The 24075-nt window shown below is 40.6% G+C and overlaps 1 protein-coding gene across 1 annotated transcript; it reads left to right on the top strand.

Annotated features, from left to right (window-relative positions):
* The first annotated feature begins 8443 nt into the window (after positions 1-8443).
* dnajc3a (DnaJ (Hsp40) homolog, subfamily C, member 3a) lies at positions 8444-22154 on the top strand. The gene is made up of 12 exons (XM_061235022.1): positions 8444-8675; positions 10216-10323; positions 10722-10846; positions 12292-12366; positions 14250-14402; positions 14991-15172; positions 15592-15711; positions 16227-16332; positions 16639-16759; positions 18717-18849; positions 19933-20081; positions 21417-22154. Exons 1-12 carry the CDS (start codon positions 8594-8596, stop codon positions 21572-21574), a joined length of 1512 nt encoding a protein of 503 aa, XP_061091006.1. The 5' UTR covers positions 8444-8593; the 3' UTR covers positions 21575-22154.
* Positions 22155-24075: the final 1921 nt, after the last annotated feature.

Here is a 24075-nt window from a genome sequence, read left to right as displayed (position 1 = left end):
TAATTAAGTGTCCACTGAGTGTATCCCATTTTCATGAGATTGAATGTGATTTTTGCAGAAAGGAGCCAATGTTTGAGCTGCCGACTTAGATAAATCATTCTAACTCTTTTGGGCTCTCAACTTCCATTCACTTAATATTCTCCATGCATCAGGGTGGAGTAAATCTAGCACATTAACATTTCAAAACTATGTCTGATGCAATGATGCTATCCCGGCACCTGCTCAGCGTCAGGGTTATCGTCACCGCATTCCAGCAGTCGGGAAGATGCCAAGATTGCGTTGTGCTGCCATCATTCTGCTGAGATCCTTTTTTATTGCTCCTATCAGGACACTGTTAGGAGATACCGGGGTTTACAGCAACATCCCCTATCTGGTGCGAAAGAGAGATCTCCAAAAATACAGTAATAAATGCTCTAGATAGCAGTCTGCACTTAGGCTAATGCCTTTTTTTTTTTTACTGGGAATGTGATCTCTGCCCTGTGTGAAATTCCCCGGCCAGGTTTCCTCCGTTCTCCGTGGTGATATGGGCGGGGTTCATGTGCAGGCTGGGAAGGGGAGGGCCAAAGCACACGGAGAACATGCGGGTTCAGAGGTGTCACGCAGCGAAGGCCGCCAGCCCGAAAGCTTCCGGGGGATTTACTAGAAAGCACCTCGCCCACCAAGCAAGTCTTCTTGAGGGTGTGAGCAGCTCAAAGATTTACCCGCAATGCTCTTCTGCTCATACCCCTTTCTCTCATTTGACCCCATCAGCAGCCAGCATCCCTTACAGTTCCTAATCAGGCATAAAAGTGTTGTACATTCAGCCAAAGACTCATCTCATTCACAATGTGTGCACTTCTTTAGTATGCAGATGCCCTAGAGGGCAGATTCTAGTTAAATGGAATGTGGAATCCATTCTCAGTGTGGGTTTCGTTGTACTGGGTTATACGTAAGGCGCTGATGGGTGTGATATCTGTAGATGTGTTCAGAGACATCACTTGGAGCTCTTTAGTGTCTCCCTTCATCTCATTATCGTTTAAGTTATCACTCACCGACATTCCTGGGCAGCCAAAGGGTGAATTCCTAATGATTACATCACACTTTGTTTTTCAAGGCGTTTAACAGCGCAGAGTTCATTTGCAGCATGCTTAATTATCGACGCTCTCAAACTGTGCTGGCAAGTGGAAGAGCTTCTCAAGGCCCTGGCACTAAATGTCAGTTGTAGCCTGTCTTTGCTACGCAGTGTCACCCAGCCTGAGATACCAACAAGGTGAGAGAGGCTTATAAAAACGGCTTTGATCATTTTTGCTTCCGATCAATGCTATCGCTCAACACATAGAGAACGTATGCAAGGACTTTGGGCTGCTTTGGAATTTAACAGTCTATTATGGACAAAGATTTCCAGGCGAGATTTGTGCCAGTTTTTCTCCTACAAGCCGAGGTGGCCGCTCAGACAGACTCCAGCTATCCTTCCTGTGGTTCTCAGATCAGAGCTGAAGAGAGGGGTCCTGCTGGAACAGTGGCAAATTGCTGTTTCCTGAAAACATCTTGATAAGAGCGCACCCATGAGCCTCGCTGTGTGGCTCCCTTTCAGTAGAGCAGGACAGATAGCTGGAGTGGATTGGGGCAGGAGGGGAGGGAGGGAGTTTGGGGGTGAGGAGGCGGGTACACCTGAGCAACCCCACGGTGGCGCCCGCTGCCACCGCTAATGCATTTTAAATCCATTCTCTCCAGTGACACGACCCAGTCCGCCAATCTCCTCTCCTTCCCTTTCATGCACTTAAGTGATGGAAACGCAGAGTGGTGGGGAGTACTATCAGCCATGCTGCACACACGTACACGCAGACACACAGAGATGCACACACACATGCACACACACACACACGCCCGGACACATACTGTACATCCATGGGTACACCACGCCATCTCCAACTTCAATTGACACACCAACAGAGATTATTTACCTGTACTTCTACCTCTTCTACAGATCCAAATATAGAAGAAAGAATGGCTGTGTAAATCTCATTACTTAAATTAATATCAACAAGAAATAAGTTATTACTGAGGCTACTACAACTGCTATTACTGTAACTACGACTACTTCTTTATTTTTTCATTGCATTTTTAAATTTCTTTCAAAAAAATGTATGCATCCATTAAAAAAAAAAAAAGAAGGTATTTCTGTGGGAGTGTTTTCAGCTGAACACTATCAGGTATTAACAAATCTGTTCTGAAATATGTATGCTTGGTGAAGTATATCTAACAGAACACTTTCTTCAACCATAAGTATTAAGGCTATCAACGGCACGGTCAGAAATAAGGAGCTGTCATTATTGTAAAAAATATATACATACTATCTATATTAATTAGAATAATATACATATTTGTATTTAGCAATGTTGCAACAGCTAAATTAAAATATTACAATAAAATAGCTGTACACAAATATCCAGTTTCATTCAATAGAATTATTAACAGAAAAGAGGAAATAGCAGTCATGGGTCATGTTCAATGGCGACCTTCGTGTCATAAGCACAAAAAATGTCAGCTCCTCAACAAGACTCAAGAACAATAACAAGTCTGTCACTCAATCAAGGCAACACCCTGAACTGAATGAAAGCATAACTCCACTGTCCAAACAAAGCTGAAAAGACAGGTGCCACTATTACTACTATTATAACTGTCAAAGACAAAAAATGACAATACTCTTTACAAATATTGTTCTGTTAACTTAGGTGTTGTTATACAATTGTATGTCTCAGGGGCGACAGCACAGATTATAGTTGCACTCCCCGTCCTTTTGTCAAAGACAACAGAACACACAGGCCTCAAACTTCAAACGGCTCTCCACAAAATGCTTTTACAAATTCCGCCAGAAAGCTACTCTAATGTTTGCCTGTCAAGGACTGTTCATGCAATAATTGAGTGTACAATGGTTACTGATAGCAACACAACAGCAATCAGATAGCAGTAACTGGTAAGCCTTTTTTACAACCCCATAAAGCTATTACATTATTTTTAAAAAGTTTAAGAGTTCCTCCTCAGCACCCATTATTACAGAACACACAGATAAGATGTCAGGCATTCAGTTTACCTTGATAATAATAGCAGAAGAACAAAAAAAGAAAGAGAACTGTAATATTTGCTCCAAAACCTAGGAACAAAAGCAAAGTGCCACAACACCCACTCACTTTATTTAAAGCATTTATGTAGCAAGCAACCATATCTCTGAAACACCCTGAAATTCTTCTTTGTGTCTTTGTGTCTACATGTTGAGTCACTGCTACTGAAAGGAACTGCCTTCTTGTTAGAAACTTTAACTGTGTAGATTCCTAATTGTTCCATATGTGTGTCTTCATTGTGAGATTAGCCTGTTTAATTAGCCACTGACAGGCAAACAAAGCAGTTTGAGACATAATAGCACCGTTCTCAGAGAAAGGCCATTTCAAATCTCAAGCTCGGGACACACCTGAATGCCTCTGCAGTTTACAGTGCACGCTGAGCAAATAACTATTATGGAGTATGATTTGAAAGTCAGCAGAACCCATTGTTCTCTATCTAAAATAATATGAGAGTTTAAACATTTCTATGTATTTAAACTACCCCCTTTTCAAATGCAGTGATATGGAATAGTCTTGTTCTATAAAGATAAGAGACATCCCTCATTGTGGCGGGCCTCTCAGTTGTGGGGTTTGCTCCATTTGGAGATTGTGTCCACCTGGCCACTTGAACCTGTCCAAACAGCAACAACTTACTAAGGTAATGAAGTAATCAAAGGTTTCTGATATGACTCCCAAGGCAAACTCACCTCTGTTTACACTGCTCCGTATGGCAAATATTGCACTGTGTCCAAGATTGACAGCAAACACTGCTCATTCAATAACACTGTTTGCATTTTTGTTCAGGCTCACAGTTAATAGACACGGTTACCCCAATTTCCGAAAGATTCTGAGCAGGCCTAAAAATAGACCCTTTTTATATGCCTTCAGACACTGGGTTAGCCTTGGGTGCAAACAAGTTGAGCAGCGATCACCAGCCATTCAAGGTTTCTATGATAGAACTGTGTGTCTGTGTGTGTGTGTGTGTGTGTGTGTGTGTGTGTGTGTGTGCACGTGTGCAAGTGCAAAAGTGCACCTCAAACACAAGTGTGTATTCACGGTCACAGAAAATTGAGAATAAGACAGATTTGACCTCTTCATATAACCAGCTTTAAAGAACTCTAGGAAATACTCAAAGGGGCCTCAGTGTTTATAACCTCCTGCAATATTTAAAAAAAGCACTCAGCAAAGAAATTTAAAGAGCACCTCCACTCCAACCTCACTCTGACTTCTGCTCTCTGTCACACAATTTTTGTTTAACATATATTTTTACTTGGATCTGTTTCTAGAAAAAGTTGGTATATATTTGAATGTGAACCCCAGAGGAACAAATCAGATCACAAAGCAAAAATCTCAGGTGGGCTGTTTGGCCCTAAAGATACCAGTATATTATTTATATATTTATTTTTAGAATAAAAATGTTGTATGAGGCTTTTGTTCATGCAATTTTTGGAAATTATGTGTCTTCCTCATTTATTTCACTTGTGTTAGGAATCTGATGATAAACTGTGATCTATAGTTTGACACATACATTTATTTTCCTAAGTGAACTACACTTGATTTGTTTACATTTATAATAGTTGTCAAGCTGTAGAATACTATAGCAACTGGAATCTCAAAGGTATAGTTCTGCACATATATGTATCCTATATATTTCAGGGAGTAGGGAACCACACATCTATTTTAAAGTATTCATTAAACAGGCTGATTTTGAAATTGTAGAGTTTTTTGGAAAATATGAAATTTTACAACGGCCAGCCCCTACATTAATAGTAAGCTGTCCTGAGTTACTGATTGGAAAAGATGACGTGACATGTGCAAGACTGTAACTTTAGTTCTTACAGAGGATATTTCGTAATCACAGGATGCCCTCTAGTGGTAAAAGGAAAGTAGCACATCTTAGAGAAACCAACAAATTAGAAAAATGTTGTTACTTTCTGGAATTGTATTGATATTATTTCAGTTTAATGGTAAGTTGCTGAATGGCCCAGACAGTTTTTGTGTACAATGAAAGACCTTTTCAATAGTTACAGAAATTTATGAAGAGCCATTTGCTGTACAAAGGCAAGTATAAGGGCATTCACAGATTTGTGGTCAATTCAGTAAAGAGAGTGCTTCCCAGTGTTTCCGAACTGTCTCTCAGTAGACAAAACAAAGCCCTTAGTAAAGAACAGAGGCAGGCCATGGCCTAAGTATTTTCTTTGGAATGTTTGCATAGGTATTTACATGTAATTTGAATATCATTTTTGACTCTACATTTACCAATGTATTACTAAAAATGAGAGAGAAAGATCTGAGAGAGAGATCTCTGATCTTCTAGCACTAAGAAGATAAGTTGTATCTCATTTTACTTTATAGCTCCTGTCACTTATTATTTGCTTCAGTGGGTATCACCCTGGCTGCTCATCATCTGCATCAGCAATCAGAAACATGCTGCACTTTTAACTGATAATGATATGTTCTATCCTGCTAATGCCATGTGCTGTGCATGCTGACCTGTCATTAGTTTTGTGCTCTTGCTGATGCATTTTGTACTTGTATGCTGCTTGCCTGGTGTTTCTTATCTGAATATTGCTTTCCTTTTGTCTGTCTCGATTGTCTGTTGCTGTTCTGTTAATCCATATTTTCCTTTTATTTGAACCTTTATTTCCACCCACCCCCACCTCCCTTCTCGAGAGCTGTTCTGTCATTGTAAATAAGATTCCAATGTTAATTAAAATGTGATGTGATGTGCTTTGCCTTGTGGTAGAACCTATGCACTTGTAAGTCGCTTTGGATTAAAAGCGTCTGCCAAATGACAAAAATGTAAATGTGAATGTAAAATGTAAATAAAAGTAGAAAACAATATGCTATATTGTTTTAAATATGAGAATGTGAGTGCATTCCACTAATTATGTGATGGATATTTGTCATGCCTCAATGAACATACAATGACTATTGGTGCCTTGTGTGACCAACATAAATTCTGCAGAGTGCAAGAGAGCAAAGCAATGTTTTTGTTTTTTTTCAGAATGTGCTATTGAACTTTCGTTAACCTGTCTGACCCTGCCTGGTTTTCTGTTTTGTAATTGGTTTTGTTACTTTGTCTTAAACTTGTCTGTGTTTACTGTTTTGAATTAATGTCTGGGTTAGGGGGGCATTGGTTTGGTTTTTTGTTGGAGAGAAAACTGGTGGCAGGGAGGACCAGGGGTTGAGCTTGCAGCTGAAAGTTCTAGACTTTGGAGGAGGGAGAATCCTTTTGGGATTTTCTACAGAACCAGTGAGCCAGTTTACAGCTGAAGAATTGTTTTTAACGTTTTCAGAATGGGATAGGTTTGGAAGACCGTTCAGTGAGTGAGTGCACAGTTGAATGTCTATCATTTGTCAAAGTTTGACTGGACGGATTGCTTGAAACCTGGAGAGGAACTGGGCCAACATGGGATGGCATTTTCCCAAGGAAATGCTTTTGCCCTCAGAAATCTTCACTCTCCCTCTGAAAATTCTCTGCAAGGGTTATGAGTGCACTGGCCACTGGGCTCCAACAATAAGTTTTTAATGGTTTAATGGTTTTGTTGAAGTTTTAACTAACTGTATTTTGTGTTGTGTTATTTCATGTGTATGGGGGCTCACCTATTTTTCTGGTGTCAACAGTACTTATTGCTGAAGAATAGGCAGTTAACAGCTTATTTCACATTGATGGCCCAGATCCCTAGCTTTGAGTCATGAACGGAGTATAGCTGTCTTGGTTCGATTGTTAAGAATTTGATTGAATACTAGTTAAAATGTATTCTTTCCTCTGCTGAGTCCCATCAAGACAGGTGTAACAATAGTTTTTTATGATAAAAATGTCATGCCACACTGAATTATAATCCTCAAAATGTATAAGAATACTGAATTTTTCTCTGAATGTTTTGCTTTCCCAAAACGACAAGTATGAATGCAAAGAACATGTAAACTCCACTCAAAAAAAAATGCAATGAGACACACAGACCTCAACACGGCTAGTGGTTTGCAGAGTGAAAACAGGCGCTGGCTGACAAATCTTTTGGTGGAAGCCCATCCTGAATTTAAAATTAGTTCATTCATGTCTAACATCTTCACAAATTAGGATTCTGTAAGGATATATGAAAATGTGGAATTAAAATTATAACCCTATACAGATCATAAGACTAACTATTATTAACTATGAAGGACATTTTACTCTAATTAATTGGTTATGGTTATGACACTGGTTATGACACCATGTTATGGTTATGACACTAAAAGGTTATGACACTGGCTGCCAAAGTGTGATGAAAAATAGCTAATTGATGCTAATGATTGATGTCAATGTCTCATTGTCAAATTTAGATAGAGCAAATCTGTTTCCAAATTAAAGTGTAAAATCATAGTGTATTGCCCCAGTTGTTAAACTGCACCAATGTTCTCAAGGCCCTTGGGCAGTACTAAAGGTCTGGTGTTAGCAAACCCAGTTATAGCCGGCTACCTTAGTTTTCTAATATGAATAGAGCCTCTTTTTTAGTTTTGATATACCATTAGCTGCACATAGCTAGCTATGAATTATGAAAAAAAGGATCTTTAGCTGTACTTCAACATGAATAATTATAATTATTTTGTGGGCTGTCTTGCCAGTGGCAGCTCAAGGCCAACAGCTTCACAGGTGCATAACTGCCATAGCACCACCTACATTGGGAGGGATTTCAGAAAGCAGAACATCCAAGTCTCGTGGTGCACCAGTGACCCACTCCATTTACTGTTCGGGAGCAAGCTGTGTATGAAGTGTCTTTCTTTCTACTGGTGGACTACAGACTGAAAAGAAGCAGTGCCTTGATGTGTTCAAAGGAGCGCATGCTTATCTGTGCTCTCTCAACAGTTGTCTCTTGAGAGACATCACAGGCCTGAGCAGGATCTCTGAAACTAGGCATGGTCATATACATAGGTTTCAACTTTGGGGGAGATGCACTGCTACTAGCTAGTCTCGCATAGTCAACATCAAGGCTCACAATGAAAATATTTGGGAGCTGACATGTCTCTCTCCCCAAGCTTTGGGTGAGACACACTGCTCAACCAGAAGTCTCATAATGAAAATATTGGGGGATTGACAAATTTCTACATTCTAATAATAATAACAATCATGGTCAATAAACAATAATAATATTTCATCGTCATATTCATTTAAAGATTTTAGTTTTTAATGGTTATTTTGTTTTTTGTGTTAAAACAAAAAAATATGGCTGGTCTGCGCTATTAGTATACGTTCTTGCATAGAACTATGGCATACTGAAGAACTGACACGCCGCAGGTTCTAATGCTGCCGTGGCTCGACGCTGTTGAACCAAACTCGAAGGGCGGAGTTTTCCTTCCAAAGAGCCAATGAGAACTACCCACGACCAAGCGGCTGGCTTACAGATGAACTTAAAGTCTGTCTAGCATGTGGTAGCGCAGCGAAATTTCGGTGGAGTTACAGCTGTCCAAGACTTTAGATATTGTGACAGTATTACTTAAATAGACTGTATATGTATTAATTAGTAACAGTTATGGTTACAATAAACCCCATTGCGCACAAACTCTTAAGCTATGCTCCCTTCATTCTTGTGTTGATAGACCTGCGATACGAAGGTAAGCGCGTTTAAATTTGTCAATATGTCAGCGCTTTTCAGCCGGTAGTACTGCATTGACATATCACACTTGCTTGTGCGCCGGATCATTTTTTATCTTCGGAATAATGTGCATCTCTATTCTCGGAACAATCCGACGTTTTATCGTTTCCTTATTGTAACCCTGTGAATTTCGTCACACACACACTTGGTGACGGCATGTCCCTATGTCACATGACTTATCTCCAGCTCTGTTTTCGGTTTCATCATAATCACCGAGCCATTCTGTCTACTAGAAACGAACCGTGTTCTGTTAATATCGATTCAACTTCATCTCAAACAAAGACATGTATAAATCCAGACGAACCGTGTTACAAAATGCTATACACATTTGTGTGGCTTGCTAAAAGACCATTGGATCGGAATAGTTGTTTGGGTCAGCTGACAATGACAGGAGCACTACCGTTATCACGATATATTTTGCTAACTTATTATTGCTCAGGACAACTTCGAAAATCTAACTTGCCTGCAAGTACTTGCTTCAGACATCCGTCACCATGTTTATATGCAATTCATGTCGGTTGACCTTGACCTCTTGGCCGGGTACCACGTGCTTACGGAGATCTACATCCAGTGATCAATTTAATGGGTATTTTAAATGTATTTCTTTCGACGTCCTGGTATTCTGCTGCTGTAGCCCCTCCACTTTAAGGTTTCATATGTTGTGAGTTCAGAGATGCTCTTCTGCATACCACGTGGTTATTTGAGTTACTGTGGCCTTACTGTCAGCTTGAACCAGTCTGGCCATTAACCTTCACAGTTTCTATACTAGCCTATTTGAATCACCCGTCTGGCACCTCGTCTGCTTTACCATGTCTGCTTTTGTGCATTGAGTTGCTATTGGGTGATTACATATTTTCCTTAACAAATAGTGTACAGGTCTACCTAATAGTGGTCACTGTTTATTTCTATGCAATGAACAAAATATTGTAGGGAGGTGTGTATTGGCTTTGTTATTTTAATTAGCCTACATTATTCCTCAGAAGGGCTTATTGGCTTGCCATAGAATTTGTGCTTTAATTTGACCACAGAAGTCCTGTCATATGTGGAACTTATTCTTTATGATTTTTATTTAGTGGGTGAATTTATTTATGCCTTCACTCTTTTAAATTAAGTTGCCAAACATTCAAATGTGAAGCAGTCACATAACGGCATATTGTTGGTTGCTACATTAACACTTGCTTTTCAAAATATAAACAACATTTTATTGTCTTATTTGTGCAAGTTAATACCCTCCTCTAGCTCTATTCTCAGAATTTTTATAGTTAATATAGTTAGCTTTGTCTTTGTTTAAATATGCCATGCCAATAGGGGGGAACATTTTTTAAATGGTTGCAAATTGCACATTACATGCATGGGTAAAATAAGGTAAAGTCAACTGACGTATTCTTTTAATTTGATTGTGAAACAACCCTGTAACAGTCCACAATGAAGCCAATTTCCCACACTAATAATGCACTTATTGCAGTCACGTGTATTATAGTTGTTTTTCTTGGTTTCAGGAGTGTACTGTGGGAAGAATGATGTAGAGAATCATCTGGAGATGGGGAAAAAGCTTCTGGCTGCTGGACAGCTGGCTGACGCCCTGTCCCATTTCCACGCTGCAGTAGGTCTGTATCTGTAGACTATGGGGGTCTGACTGAATATTGCTGTAAGGAGGTCATTATAAGTTTAAGAACATTTGAAGGGCACAGGCTCTTTCTAGTGCTCATAGTTTAATGTGCATCTAGGGGGCAGCATTAGCTCAGCTGTTGAAGTGACCCTGAGCAAGACACATAACCCGCAATCGCTCCAATTGTGCTATATAAATGCAGTCCATGTGCCATATGTAATGCAGCCATCTTTAAGCCTTTTTAAATTACTAAAGCACTTATGCTGTCAACTTAACCCAATGAACAATACATGTAATTGATTTAGAAAAAAAGTCAATGTTTCAAAACATTTTGTAGTTGTCTTACATGGGTTTATATATTTTCCATAACACTTCTTTGTGGTTTGTATTCTTTAGATGGGGACCCAAAAAACTACATGGCATATTACAGAAGAGCAACTGTTTACCTGGCAATGGGAAAGTCCAAATCTGCACTGCCAGATCTGAGCAAAGTCATTGAACTCAAACCAGACTTTACAGCAGTAAGTAGTTCTTAACTGCCACATTTTTGCTAGATTACTCCCCATTAGGCCCATTGTATGTTGCATTGTATTTTTGTAAACACCGAACTGGCCCTCCAGGGTAGTACGGCCAGCTAAAGCAATCCTCCTTGCTGCAATCTTGGCCTTGCCGGAGCTTGGTTGGGCACTCCACAACATGATTGACAACTGCCGTTAGCTTCACTAAGGGAGGGAGGGTTTTGGTGGGCGCTGGGCAGAGTATTGCCCATCACACTCACATCTGTGGTTTTTGCCTGTCAGCACCTGCAGTATGCCTGTACTAGTGGCACTGCTGTCCTCCACAGCCGTTTGCATAGGGTAGGAAGACGTAGCAGCCATTAGCCTTGTTTTTAGAGGACACATGCTAGTCTGCATGACGGTGAGTTGAGGTAGCATGTTGCAACACGTTTTAATGGTGGTTTAGCAGTATGTTTACGCTAGAGGTTGACAATTTTAGAAGTAGTCTTCAACATTAATCTCTCTAAAACACAAACGTGTATGTACATTTTATTTGTGAGTTGTTAGATAGAAGACCTAGAGCTTTACAGTCTTGTTTACTGGTAATTTATGCCCCTTATTTTTTTAATGTGTTACTGTATGCTGGACATTTGCTCTGTTAGCAATAGCAATGAGCAGCATCAGTGCTACACTAGTACAAGCTTAATAAATTTACATAATATGTTCCCTCGTTGTACTGCCAGCAGGAACTGCCAACAACAGATTATTGTTATTTTAATATGGAAGAAAAAGTGATGGATAATTTGAAATTTTTAATGGCAACCCCAGGACAAAGCATTGGATGGGAGCAGAGATAGGTTAGACTTGTGTAACTGAAAAAGCCAACCACTGAAAGGTAGTGAAACCTACAGTTCTTTTCTGAAAACTCTCATAACAATTTAGATAATGCCTAGATCCAGTTGGTATCAAGTTCTGCCCGGTCAGGGTTTCACAAACATCACATGGGTAGGTACATATTAGCTAGATAGCTAACATTATACTCAAAAGTTTGTTGTCATTTTCTGCTTCATCTTTATATTGCCACCAAGGTTATGCTGAAGCTGAAGGAAAAATTGATTTTGTGAAAGCTTATGTTATTGTTGCTGTAAAATTTAATGAATCATTAAGTAATATTAATACTTTCACACACCTCACTTAATCCCAAAAGTACCCACCCACACAAACTCACACATACTCATCCTTATCCCCTTGCTGAGAAGCAAGATGCTTGACATTCTAACCAGGTCTACAGTAAAAAAACTGCTCTATTTTAAGTTGCAATGCCATAAACCCTTGATCAACATCTAGAATTGTCTGTTTTTTACAGTCTGTCCCAGAGAGGATTGTGTTTGACTCGGAATAACATCAAACCTAAACTTCCTTGCTCTTGCTCTCTCTTTCTTTCTCTCTGTCTCTCTGTCTGTCCCCAGGCAAGACTGCAGAGGGGAAATCTACTCTTGAAACAAGGGAAGCTGGATGAAGCTGAAGGAGATTTCAAGAAAGTGGTATGTAACCGAATTGAAATGGTCCCTGGAGGCTCTCGGATAAAAGAGAGGATTGCTTTTGTTCGTCTAATACCCAGAAGCCCACTGCAGAGAAGAGTGAACAGCAATACGTCTGCTCATGTGGATCTCCCAAGAGCCCATGGCTGATAAAAAAAGGAGAACAAAGATTTGTGAAAAAGTTTGATGGTGTGATATTGGGCCAGAAGATGTCAGTAAAGTGTAACAGGAAAAATAGGTTTGCAGGCAGTCATTTTGTCTAAATGAACTGAAATCCTCCTCAAATCTCGTTTTGTGAGAAACAAAGCTGTCATGTTCTTGCAATTCTATTTAACTGGAAAGTTCTTTGCTATGCAATTAGCTTTTGTATGTGATATCTGCATAAAGGTATTCACATGGTTTTGGATGAAAACCGTGAAAATGAGGTCAGTTGCTCAAAGGTTTTCCTTGAGCCTGTTTAAAAAGGAAAGAACCCCCCAGGGTATGTTTAACTCCATTTAGCCACCATTATGTATTACCAAGCAGTAAATGCTCAAAATGCACTTTTAAATAATGTTACATTTCAGCAAAGTACTGAAAGTAAATGACTAAAATCATCAACATAGAAACCTTTTTGAATGAACATGAAACGCATATAGACATTTTATTAGCAATGTAACCTTGCCAGGAGATAGAAATGGCTTTTCATTCCTTTGCCTAATTTTGTGGTTCAGTATTCCAGAGCCATCACCCTATGTGCAAATGTGCTGTAAAAGTACTTTACTTATGTTCTTAAAAAATGTACCTTGTGAGCAGAAGCAGCATGACATTTCAAAATGTGCGTAAAAATTAAGATTTTAAGAGGCTGCTCATGTTGTGGAAAGTCTTCTATAATGTATTCAGATGAATTCTCCCATTTTTGGAGAAATACACTACCGTTCAAAAGTTTGGGGTCACCTTGTCTCTTTCTGCTTTAATATTTTATTTTCTCTGTTTGTAATCAAACAATTCATGACTTCCTGATGTCTGTGCTCTTTGCATTTGAATGGAAATAGGAATTGGGGGGTGGGTCCAGATTCAGCTGTAAATTATGCTGTACAGTATGGAACGCGTTTGTTGGCTAGGTCGTCAAGGGTCCAAGAAATCAAATGAACTTCAGACCATCATGCAGCTGACAGATATGCAGTAGATACTACAAGAATTGTTTCTGCTTCCAACTTCGTGTTGAACTCAATGGAAAACATATTCAGGAGAAACAATTTGTGTAGTATCTACTGCATATCTGACAGCAGCCCAAGTGAGGTTGTATCTGAGGGCTTCACCAATTTGTGTTATTATGAAGCCTTTCTTTCCCATCACCATCAGTACTGTATTGCCCTAGTTTCTTGTATGTCATGTGAAAGTGCTGATGGTCTTCAAGGTTTTCAACACATTGGTTCTACCACACATCCTCACTGTATCTGAGAGCTCTCCCTAAAGTACCTCCCCTCAGTGCTGTGCCACTGTATTACTAAATATATTACTAAATATATATTCAGGAATGCTATTTTGAGAAATGTACACATTTATAAATGCATTTAAAGACATTAATTTCCCTGCTAGAGCTGAGCTTGCAGAAGAGGAATGTGAGGCCTTTTTGGAGTTTGTGCCACACTGGCTTGGATATATGGTCATTTACTGTACTGAAGTGTGGTTTTTTTGCAACTGAGCAAGTAATTGAACAAACACAGTGTTTCAGTCTTCAAGTACTGTCACATTTCTGTTTTCAGGAGTTCACACAATTCCCTCTGTTCTCCAAAAACGTGTCCAGGGTGCTATCGCAGAACAAAACGACGAACGTGTCTGAGCCTCAAAGCGATCCTTCCCACTTACTCCACTAACATCCGTGCCCTCGTGCTGCTTTACAGCTGAAATCCAGCCCCAGCGATAAAGACGCAGCCGAAGCCAAAGCCCTGCTAATGAAGTCAGACGAGATCCAGCGGCTGGTCACTCAGGCACAGAACGACTTCGCGCGGAAGGATTACAGTTCAGCTGCAGTCCTCCTGGACACAGTCATCGAGGTGAGCAGTGCCGGTGCACACTCTGTGTGATGAAGGATGTGCATCTCTGTCCTCTCTGTTGCCACTTCCCAGTGTGGGCACAAAAGACCAGGTCCTGGGAAATTATTTCAGACTTCTGTTATCTGCCAATGCGGTATCACTGAATATTCTGAATATTCAAATCTTTCTGCTTTTCATTCCAACTCAATTAGGGAGTTACTTCATTGGAAGTGATCAGAAGGCAATTTTAATTGCTTTTGCTTCACTTTCAGTTATCAGTTAACTGTGAAGGCCAGTTTATACAGTAGTCCAGCAACAGAGTTTTGCTCGACTGAAATCGTTTGGACGTTCTATTGTCGCCTGACATAGTCTGTGGTCGTAGCCCTTAGTAAAAAGGATAAACGCACTACAGTCTCCAGAGTATAAACCAAATGTCGCTGAGACCGGCGACATCCATTGCACATTGGTGGTCACAGTGACGCTGTTGCAGGACAATAAACTGGCCTTATATAAACCACCTACAAGACCCCAGTGAAACAGCCCCTGACTGTTATTAGCCGAGATCAGGAGTCGACGCAGTGTCATGACGGTTGCTGCCCCCCATTGCAGACATGCGTGTGGGACGTGAGCTCCAGGGAGCTCCGGGCTGAATGCATGATCCAGATGGGAGAAATGGGGAAAGCAATCAGCGACCTGAAAGCCACCTCCAAACTGAAGAACGACAACACTCAGGCCTACTACCAGCTCAGCACCATCTACTATCAGCTGGGCGACCATGAGATGTCTCTCACGTAAGACTTCACGTGTCTAATACGACAGTCGTAGGGCAGCTGTGTGATGTAGATGACCCCATTGAATCCGGCAGGTTTGGCAGTCACCGTGACTCGGTTTCAGGTCATTTAAACATTTACTTTGTTTTATGGAGTCCAGACCAGAGTGCATTTTTTTCTCACCCTTTTTCTTTCTTTCATCACCACTAGTTTGGTTTAACACTGCACTAACTCTGAACGGATCTGATATGTAAATACTCATACCAACACTTTTGTGGAATTGGAATGAAGAGCTTTGATTTCTCACAAGCTGCAAAGCAGGCTACAGTTTAGCAACCGAAACAAACCAGATTTAGACAGCAACGATACTTGGGTCCAGAGAAAACCCTCCAAAAACCATAATGAAAGCAACCCATTATGTGCTGGCTCTCCTCTTTCAGTGAGGTGCGTGAATGTCTGAAGCTGGACCCGGACCACAAGCAGTGCTTCAGCCAGTACAAGCAGGTGAAGAAGCTGAATAAGCAGATACTTGCTGCAGAGGATCTTATTCAACAGCAGAGGTGTGTGACACTTTCTCTCTCTCCAGGCAGCTCCTGTGGATATGTACCCAGAGCTGACATTATCCCTTCTCTCTAGTGATTAAAAAATATGCTTTCGTCTTGGAACTCAACATTTTACCAAGTTTTTGATGTGTGAAGCACTTACAAGCTCAATTAAGCATTCTGAAGCAGGTTCTTTAAACCACCTCCTACAGTCAGTGAGGCAAGCAGGCTTTGCTACCCCCAGAAGCTTGTCATTGGGAAAGATGGATTCAAAACCAAGTACAAAATGGCTCTTTCTGTGGACCCCCATCTTAGCAGTCAAACAGTGTCCTGTAAAATATGTGTGGTTTAAGTTAAAATGTCTGTGTAAAAACCTGAAAGTTATTGTGTTTCTGTTGAGAGTGCTTTTTAGAAAATATATTTCACAAACAATCTTAGGAGCATTTAGGTTAATGTTCCCATGTTTGCTGCGGCAAAATGAGGTCTTTTAGGAATAGGAGTGACATTTTGATACTTTGGTCTCTTTTGGTCAGGTTTGGAGACGCAATCAGCAAATATGAGTCTGTGATGAAAACGGAACCACACGTGTCACACTACACAAAGCAGGCCCAGGAACGGATCTGCCATTGTTTGTCCCAGGTACAGTTTGATGAGCCTTCACCTGGGCCCATATTCATAATGCATCTCCCCAGAGCCAGATATCTGTCCATTTAACCCTTTCCACTTTGCTCCCTAGAGGGCAATTTCCACCTATTTTGTACTAGTCCAATAAAAGTGTCAATATCCCAAACTATTTACAGCACACACGTCAGCATTTACGATTGGCCACAAGCCCCAGTGTATTTTTCATTAGCTGCCTGGTATTTTACAGCTGCTCGTACAGTTAAATCTGATTAATACATGTCCATTTTGTTATCTCTGATTACTGTTGCTTTTTCCCTCTAGGACAAGCAAGCCACTGAAGCTATTACAGTATGTAGTGAAGTCCTAAGTTCAGACCCTCAGAATGTGAATGCGTTGAAAGACAGAGCTGAGGCCTTCCTGCAAGACGAGCAGTACGAGGAAGGTGAGACCCTTCTCCTAAACCCGCCTGTTGGCTTTTGCCCTGGTGAGAGGCTGTAGTTGCAATGGTAATCACGTTACAACTACAGCAAATCACAGCAGAAGAGCTCTCTGAATGCACAACACATCGAACCTTGAAGTGGATGGCTACAGCAGCAGAAGACCAATAAGTCTAAAAAATAGATACCTAATAAAGTGGTCACTAGGTGTATATAGCCTTCAGTAGCATTTCCATGAAGTGCCATAAGGAAGCTGTTAATATGATGCTCTCTGTTGGGCTATAGATCTGCAGTAACCCTGGCTACCAGGAGCAGTCCAGGTCAGCTGTTCTAGTCGGCCAGCTGTACTGATTCTATGAAAACATGATGCACTTTTTATAGCTGAAAGCAGCGATTTAAAAACTACAGTCAAACCCATCCGGCAGTAGTCAGGCCTTAGATGAAGTTGGTGTGGAAAATCACCTGATATGGTCCCACAGTTTTATACATGTTTGCCAAATTGGTATCCCAGCATGCGGTTCGTGTTAGTAATAGCTGGTCACACAGTGGTGCACACGACACAGAAACATGTTAAGGTTTAGCAGCTTCCCCTCTCAGCTTTCCTGATACGGTCATCACTCTTTTTGGTGACGCAAGGCTATTCCTCTGCCAAAGCTGGAGCCGAATATGGCAGCTTGCCATGAGTGAAATGGGATGGGATCGAAGGGTGTTGGTGCCAACACACGTTCATCCTCATACTCTCAGCCCAGGTGTTCTGTGGCACCACCTGTGGCCGGCCACTAGCAGAGAATTCTCTCGTGGGCTAGGTGCCTGACAGGTACGCGGCCTCAAAAACCCTCTGCAAAGTTGCTGGAAACCTTTGCAGAACTTGTATGTTCTGCCATGCAACCAGCGGCTTGGAGCTTTTGTCGCTACGGCAACTGGGGAATGAGAGATGCCTAATACCCGAGCCACAATCATTTTTTTTTTTTTTTTTACAGAAGCAAATGCTACTTTTCCGGGGTGTCAGTCATGTTGTACATGCTCGGTTTGCTTGATCTTTTTTCTTCTTTTTTTTAAATTTAGATAATTTATTCTCTTTTAGCACAAATATTTCAGAAGGACAGGCGCAGCTGTTACATTTTCGAAATGCCATATTACTGTCCGGCCTTTCTATCTTTCCTCTTGTTAGTTTTGACCTTTAATGAATGAAGAAGCAGAATTGAGACTGAAATCTAAACCTTGTGGTGTCAGGTAAAAATGAAGGAATTGATTAGAAGTCTTCACTCACACAATAGTATAATGGTCACAAGAAAGATCAATGAAAATAATTAATTTTAGCATTGAGAATTGTTGATTCCTTTGTATTGATCTGTGCAGTGGTCTATCGGTGTTTGGAATGTCTGGAAAAGAAACCGGTCAGTGTAACTGTTACAGTGCCCTCCATAATGTTTGGGACAAAGACCCATTATGTCTTGATTGTCAGATTTTAATTGTGGCAAATGTGCACTTCAACCACAGTGATTTATTTTATTACAAATCTCAAATGGCATAGAGAGGCAAATCAGTAAATGATGGGTCTTTGTCCCAAACGTTATGGAGGGCTCTGTAGCACTTAACTTTTAGCAATTATTTCAAATGAGCCATAGCATTTTCCTTGTGTAGGTGTGCTGTATAAACCATGAATCTGATGCACTACTGTGAGAAGCTTGCATACACCAGCAGGTGTCAGAGTAGTCATGGGCTTTATGCTTATTGTGCAGGTGAACAGGCTATTCCCCTCTGTCCTGTTACTGTAAGTTGTTCATGTGTGGGGCAGACTGTTAATGAAAATAAATGTGACTGGGATACTGTACTACAGATCTGATTGACCCCCTTTACTTTTCTGCTCCTCTTCTCTGTGAAAGTCATTGTATTGGGTTATGCGAGGCTTCATTCAGCAGTATGGATGTGTGTCTTATGGCCATCTTGTTGCCTCTGCAGCTATCAGAGACTTTGAGAGTGCCCGGGAGCATAGCGAGAACGACCAGCAAATCAAGGAGGGGCTGGAGAGGGCGCAGCGACTTCTCAAGCAGTCCCAGAAAAGGGACTACTATAAGATCCTGGGAGTCAAGAGGTGCGTCTTCTCCAAAGATCCAATCGCAAGGGGTTTAAGTGGTGATGCAGTGGGTTCTGGAATTATTGGCACCCCTGCCTGGAAATTCACAAAAACTAGAATGTGAAAAATACATGTTTTATACATATACATACTTTACAAATGTTTCAATGGAACCAACCAAAATCAAACATGTATTTAATAAATCAAGGTTCTATAATGATTGGCACCCCTGATATAGTATTTGGTGCATCCACCTTGGGCAAGTATAACAGCATAGAGTCTTTTCCTGTAATGCTTGGCAAGGTTAAGGAACCTATTTGGAGGGATTTTGTACCTCTATTCCTCTTGCAGATCCTTGTAAGATCCTTCACATTCCTGAGTTTGTGCATATCAACTGCCCTCTTCAATTCAGCTCACTTAAAACTGAAGAGGGCAGTTTATATGCACAAACACAAGAATGTGAGAGATCCAAACACATTTGTAGGGTCCAAAAGCCCTCCAAATGTGTTGCTTAACTTTATTAAGCATTACAGGAAAAGTTGTTATCATTGTCAGAGGTGGGTGCACCAAGTACTAAACCAGGGGTGCCAATAATTATGGAACCTTGATTTTGGTTAAATCAATTTTTTAAATAAAATTAATAGTTTGATTTTGCACATGTTGCCATTTTTTTAGTTTATTTCAATAATTATATTGTTTGTATGGAATGTACAGTGTATGGAGCAGCTCTGGATTACAAATATGTAATTATCTTTGGATTCAAATATGTTTATACACTTTACTAAGCTTGTCTGATGAAATGCTCTCAAAACGCGAAACACACCTTCTGGTCCTCTTAGTTGGCTGATTTGCATCATGCCACAGAAAAATATTTGAGTCCAAAATGATTATGTACTTGCCCCAGGTCTGGTATGGACCCAGTGGGTGGGGTCTTTTTCTTGAAAGTTACAGTATGTTCACATCAGGGAGAGGGTTTGGTTGGTAATAAGAAAAGATCAAAAAGGCAAGATAGTGATGTACATGGCTGATCAGGAACTGCTGAAAACCCAGCTGAGTAGTGAAGCTAGGGCAGTCTAATTTCAGTGTCTTATGCCTTTACAGGAATGCACAGAAGAAGGAGATTGTTAAGGCCTACAGGAAGCTAGCTCAGCAGTGGCATCCTGACAACTTCCAGGACCCCGAAGAAAAGAAGAGGGCGGAGAAAAAGTTCATCGACATCGCCCAAGCCAAAGAGGTTCTTTCAGACCCTGGTAAGGTCTTTCTAAGGCTCATCCCATCACCCAGGCTGTCATGGACATCTTTCTGTTCATTTCAGACTGGTAGAGCCCAGCAAGGTTATCAGAGTTGCAGTGCTAAAGAGCTATTCCTGTCAGCTCTGCAAAACGCAGCTCCCGCAAAACGCAGCTCCCGCAAAACGCAGCTCCCGCAAAACGCAGCTCCCGCAAAACGGAGGGGGATAGCAGACCTGGGTTAAATATGTAATTGTTTTGGATTCAAATATTTTTCTGTGCTCAATTGATATTGCCTGGTAGAAACAAGAGGACCAGAAGGTAGGGTTTGCACGTTTCAAGAGTGTTTCATAGGTTCAAATACACCAGACAAGCTCAGAAAAGCCTAGAAAACTATTTGAATCCAAAACAATTACGTATTTGACCCAGGTTTTGGAGAAAGGATTCTGAAGGCTTCTTTCTTTAGATTCGTTCAAATATTTTAATTCATTTTCGTGAGATTGTCCTCAAATTTGAAAAGGGATTTGTCCAGTGTTGTGACTTGGCTCCATTGTGTTTCTAAGTGCACCAGCCACAGCTACAATAATCTGTATCCAGCTCCCTCTTTCACTGTGTTTGCATTTCTTTTTTTTCTTTTTTATATTTGGAGTATTTATTAGGAAACAAACTTTCAGAATAGATCAGGACTATGCCTATAGTCAAAAGGGTTCAAGAATAGTCAGCATTTTACTTTGGATATGTCACTTTTAAGCTTGTATCAAGAAAAGGGGTGATACATAAGGGGTTAAACATCTGCTGAGAAAAGGCATTGATGTGGTCCTGATGAATGCTGATGTCTGTGGGGTAATGGTACTGTACAAAACCACAGATTTCTACCACAGAGTTTTTAACCACTTCATTTACATTCAGTTGCTGTAAGGTGCTAAATACGGTGTTCTGTCAGCTGGCAGGCATAATGAAATGGTGTGTGAAGGAAGAATTCACTAACCAGTTCAGACAATCAGATTTAAGCCTTTCTGTAAATATATATTTATATGAAAGGAAATTTGCAGAATAACAATTTTAGTGTTTTAGTTATTATATTTTCATACTTGGAATATATTCAGATGTATTGATAAAAGATGATTTATAAATTTTTCCATATAGGCTTCATACGTTAAGATATTAAAATAGAACAGATGTACAAGGTATATGTAACTATATGATTGGTTTGGTTTGAAGACTTTTCTTTGATTATTCAAATAATCAAAGTGGCATCAGTCAGGCCGTTTAATGACTGAAGTACCTGTAGCCCTCTTTCCAATCAGCTCAGTGCCTTCCCAGTGTGACTGTCTTCTCGGGTTTGTGTTTCCACAGAGAAGAGGAGTAAGTTTGACCAGGGCGAGGACCCTCTGGACCCAGAAAGTCAGCAGGGCAGGGGACACCATCACCATCACCACGGAGGCTGGGATTCCTTCCAGGGCTTCAACCCCTTCGGCTCCGGACCCTTCAACTTCAAATTCAACTTCAACTGAGACCCGCAGCACCAATGGGGCCAACCTGTTCCAGAACCCCTTCCCCAAAGGGCAGCATTCCAGTGGAATGGAACAAACGCTTCATGTTGATTGCACTCAGGAATAGACACTGCACACTTCCTCCCTGACCAAGGGGCCATGTTGAAAATGTCAGGCCTGTTGTAAAGAGGTGTCCACGCCCAAGAGCAACGGCTCTAGTGGGAGGACTTCCCGCCGGTTCTGACCATTCTCATAACATCTGAATGATCTCATTCTATACAGAAGGGAGCACGTCAATTCCAAAACCCAAAAGAAAAAAAAAACTGTAAATAGATGCTATTTTTATATGATGGGATTCTGAACTGTAAATAAAAAATCTATTTATGCTTACTTAATTTAGTGGTCATTTTCTTGAATAAATCTAGAATCTACAATTTAATTTTTTTCTGGTGCTTGGCTAAAGTCCCATCATCTGCGAGATGGTACATTATTTTGACAGAATTTTGGTTGGTATAAAAAAATAACAGTGCACCAACTGCTGCAACAGTTGTGAAATTTCAAAGTCCCCATGTGTGACGAATAAATCTATTTGTTAAACCTGTTTCAGAATTGACTGCAGTGTCAATTAAGAGTGAATGGAGATGGCCAAAGTGACAGTGATTACATCCTTCCTCATTGATTTCAAAGTATAAAAATGTCAGATAATCCTAATTAATGTAAATTCTGTTCCACAGTACAATATGTAGACCAGAGAATGCAAAACCGCTACCCATTCCATCTCTGGGAGACCTGCACCTCAGCCAGAGGTGAATTTTGCATGAATTAAAAAGCACACATTCACTCTCCCTCTGTCATCACTCTGTATTCAGTGAAGACTGGGAGACGCCTTAATTACAGTTATGCAGCCACTTCCTTTGAGTGGAAATGCAAGTCAGGCTAAGGGTTCCAGAAGATTCTCCAGAATGTAGATTTTCTAAGCAGTAACCAAAGCATCACAGAGTACGTAACACAGAATATTGGGAAGCTCCTGGATTATTCAATTCTATTAAATTTGATTTGTATTGTGCTTTTCACAAAAGACTCACAAAGAGGTTTTACAGACACAGAATCTACACATTATGATACTGTAGATTAATGTTAAGGCCCTGGTTTACAAATGTTTCAACATTGTTTAGGAGACACCGGGCCAGATTAAGCCTAGTCTCAGATTGAATTACATTTTGAATGGAGGTTCTCCATTCTCAATTTAGTCCAGACTAAGCATAATTTGTTTCTGTTAAACCAATCCATTGTGTTTTTGGTTAGTTTTGTATTTTGAATACTACAGTACCATAATCCTCAGTCCCTATGGTGATAATGTGAGGTCAGAGCCTGTAAGGTGGAAATGTGGGCAGGGTTCTAGAACAATTTGACAAATAAACTAAGATAAATTTACCTCTGCAATTTGATGATTCATAATAAATTGCTCTAAAGGACCGGTAATTTATGCATTTTCTAAAATTGTGCCCTTGCCTTTTTTCAATTAAGCACAATTTCTTCTTTTTTTCAAAGCTATTGCCAATTTTTGTTTATGGTCGATGATTCAACCGGCCAAGTTTCGAGCTCATCCAATTTTGGGACATGCATGAGAAGCACTTCACATTAATCTGTCAAGGTAAAAAGTCAATGGATTTTTTGCTTCTGGAACATAAGCCCTGTGGAGCAAGAACTGAAGATGTAGGGTTTGTAGACAGCAATAAAAGTTAGCTGTCCCTGTTGATGCCGGATAGGCCTGCAATAGCATTTAAAGTTGAGCAGCAGAGCATTGCATCATACATTCGAGGGTTGGGGTTTATTTAATTTCAGTCCTGGATATTATGGGTATTTTACAGTTTATTTTACATTTTGTGGATTGGATCTTAGTTAATTTCCTAAATTGACTGAAATGAAATGGAATGGGCCCTAAGTGTGTATGCTGAGAGATCTGGTGAAGCATGCAGAAGTACTGGAGTGGACAGGTCCAGTATTCCAGGCTACAATATACAAGTACAAAGAGCTGAATCAAGTGAACGGGTCATTTAGATACTGGAGAATATGCAGCTCCAATATTATTAAATATTGCTGAGTTAGTTTATTGTCTACTGGTTCCTTGCTCACCAGGGTGCAGGCAGTGTGCTGTTACCATGGGAAATAGAGATATCTTTTACAGCAGGACATTCAGCAAGGTATTGGCAAGGTGCAAGGTTGAGATTAAGTTGCATTAGTCATCCGGTTTGAGATGTCACTGAAGCATGCCACGATGAGTGATGAGATTTTGTCCCTTGGGGTGTTCAGAGTCTCGTGGGTGATGAGATTTCGTCCCTTAGGCCCTCACAGCAGTGCGGAGGCTAGTAGCAACGCAGCCTGTGGCGGTTTACAACACCGCCATCCTCGCACCCGTCACTTTCAGGTGGCTCACAGTGCCGCCCATTATCCCTCACGGGATCCTTCATGCAGCCCTGCACCATCAGATTCAGCCCCACGCTCATTCAGGATGCCACCCG

This window comes from Conger conger, chromosome 3 (assembly GCF_963514075.1).
Source record: "Conger conger chromosome 3, fConCon1.1, whole genome shotgun sequence".
NCBI classification, from domain to species: domain Eukaryota; kingdom Metazoa; phylum Chordata; class Actinopteri; order Anguilliformes; family Congridae; genus Conger; species Conger conger.
The sequence above is the reverse complement of the archived record's forward strand: the minus strand, read 5'-3'. Positions and strand labels throughout refer to the sequence as shown.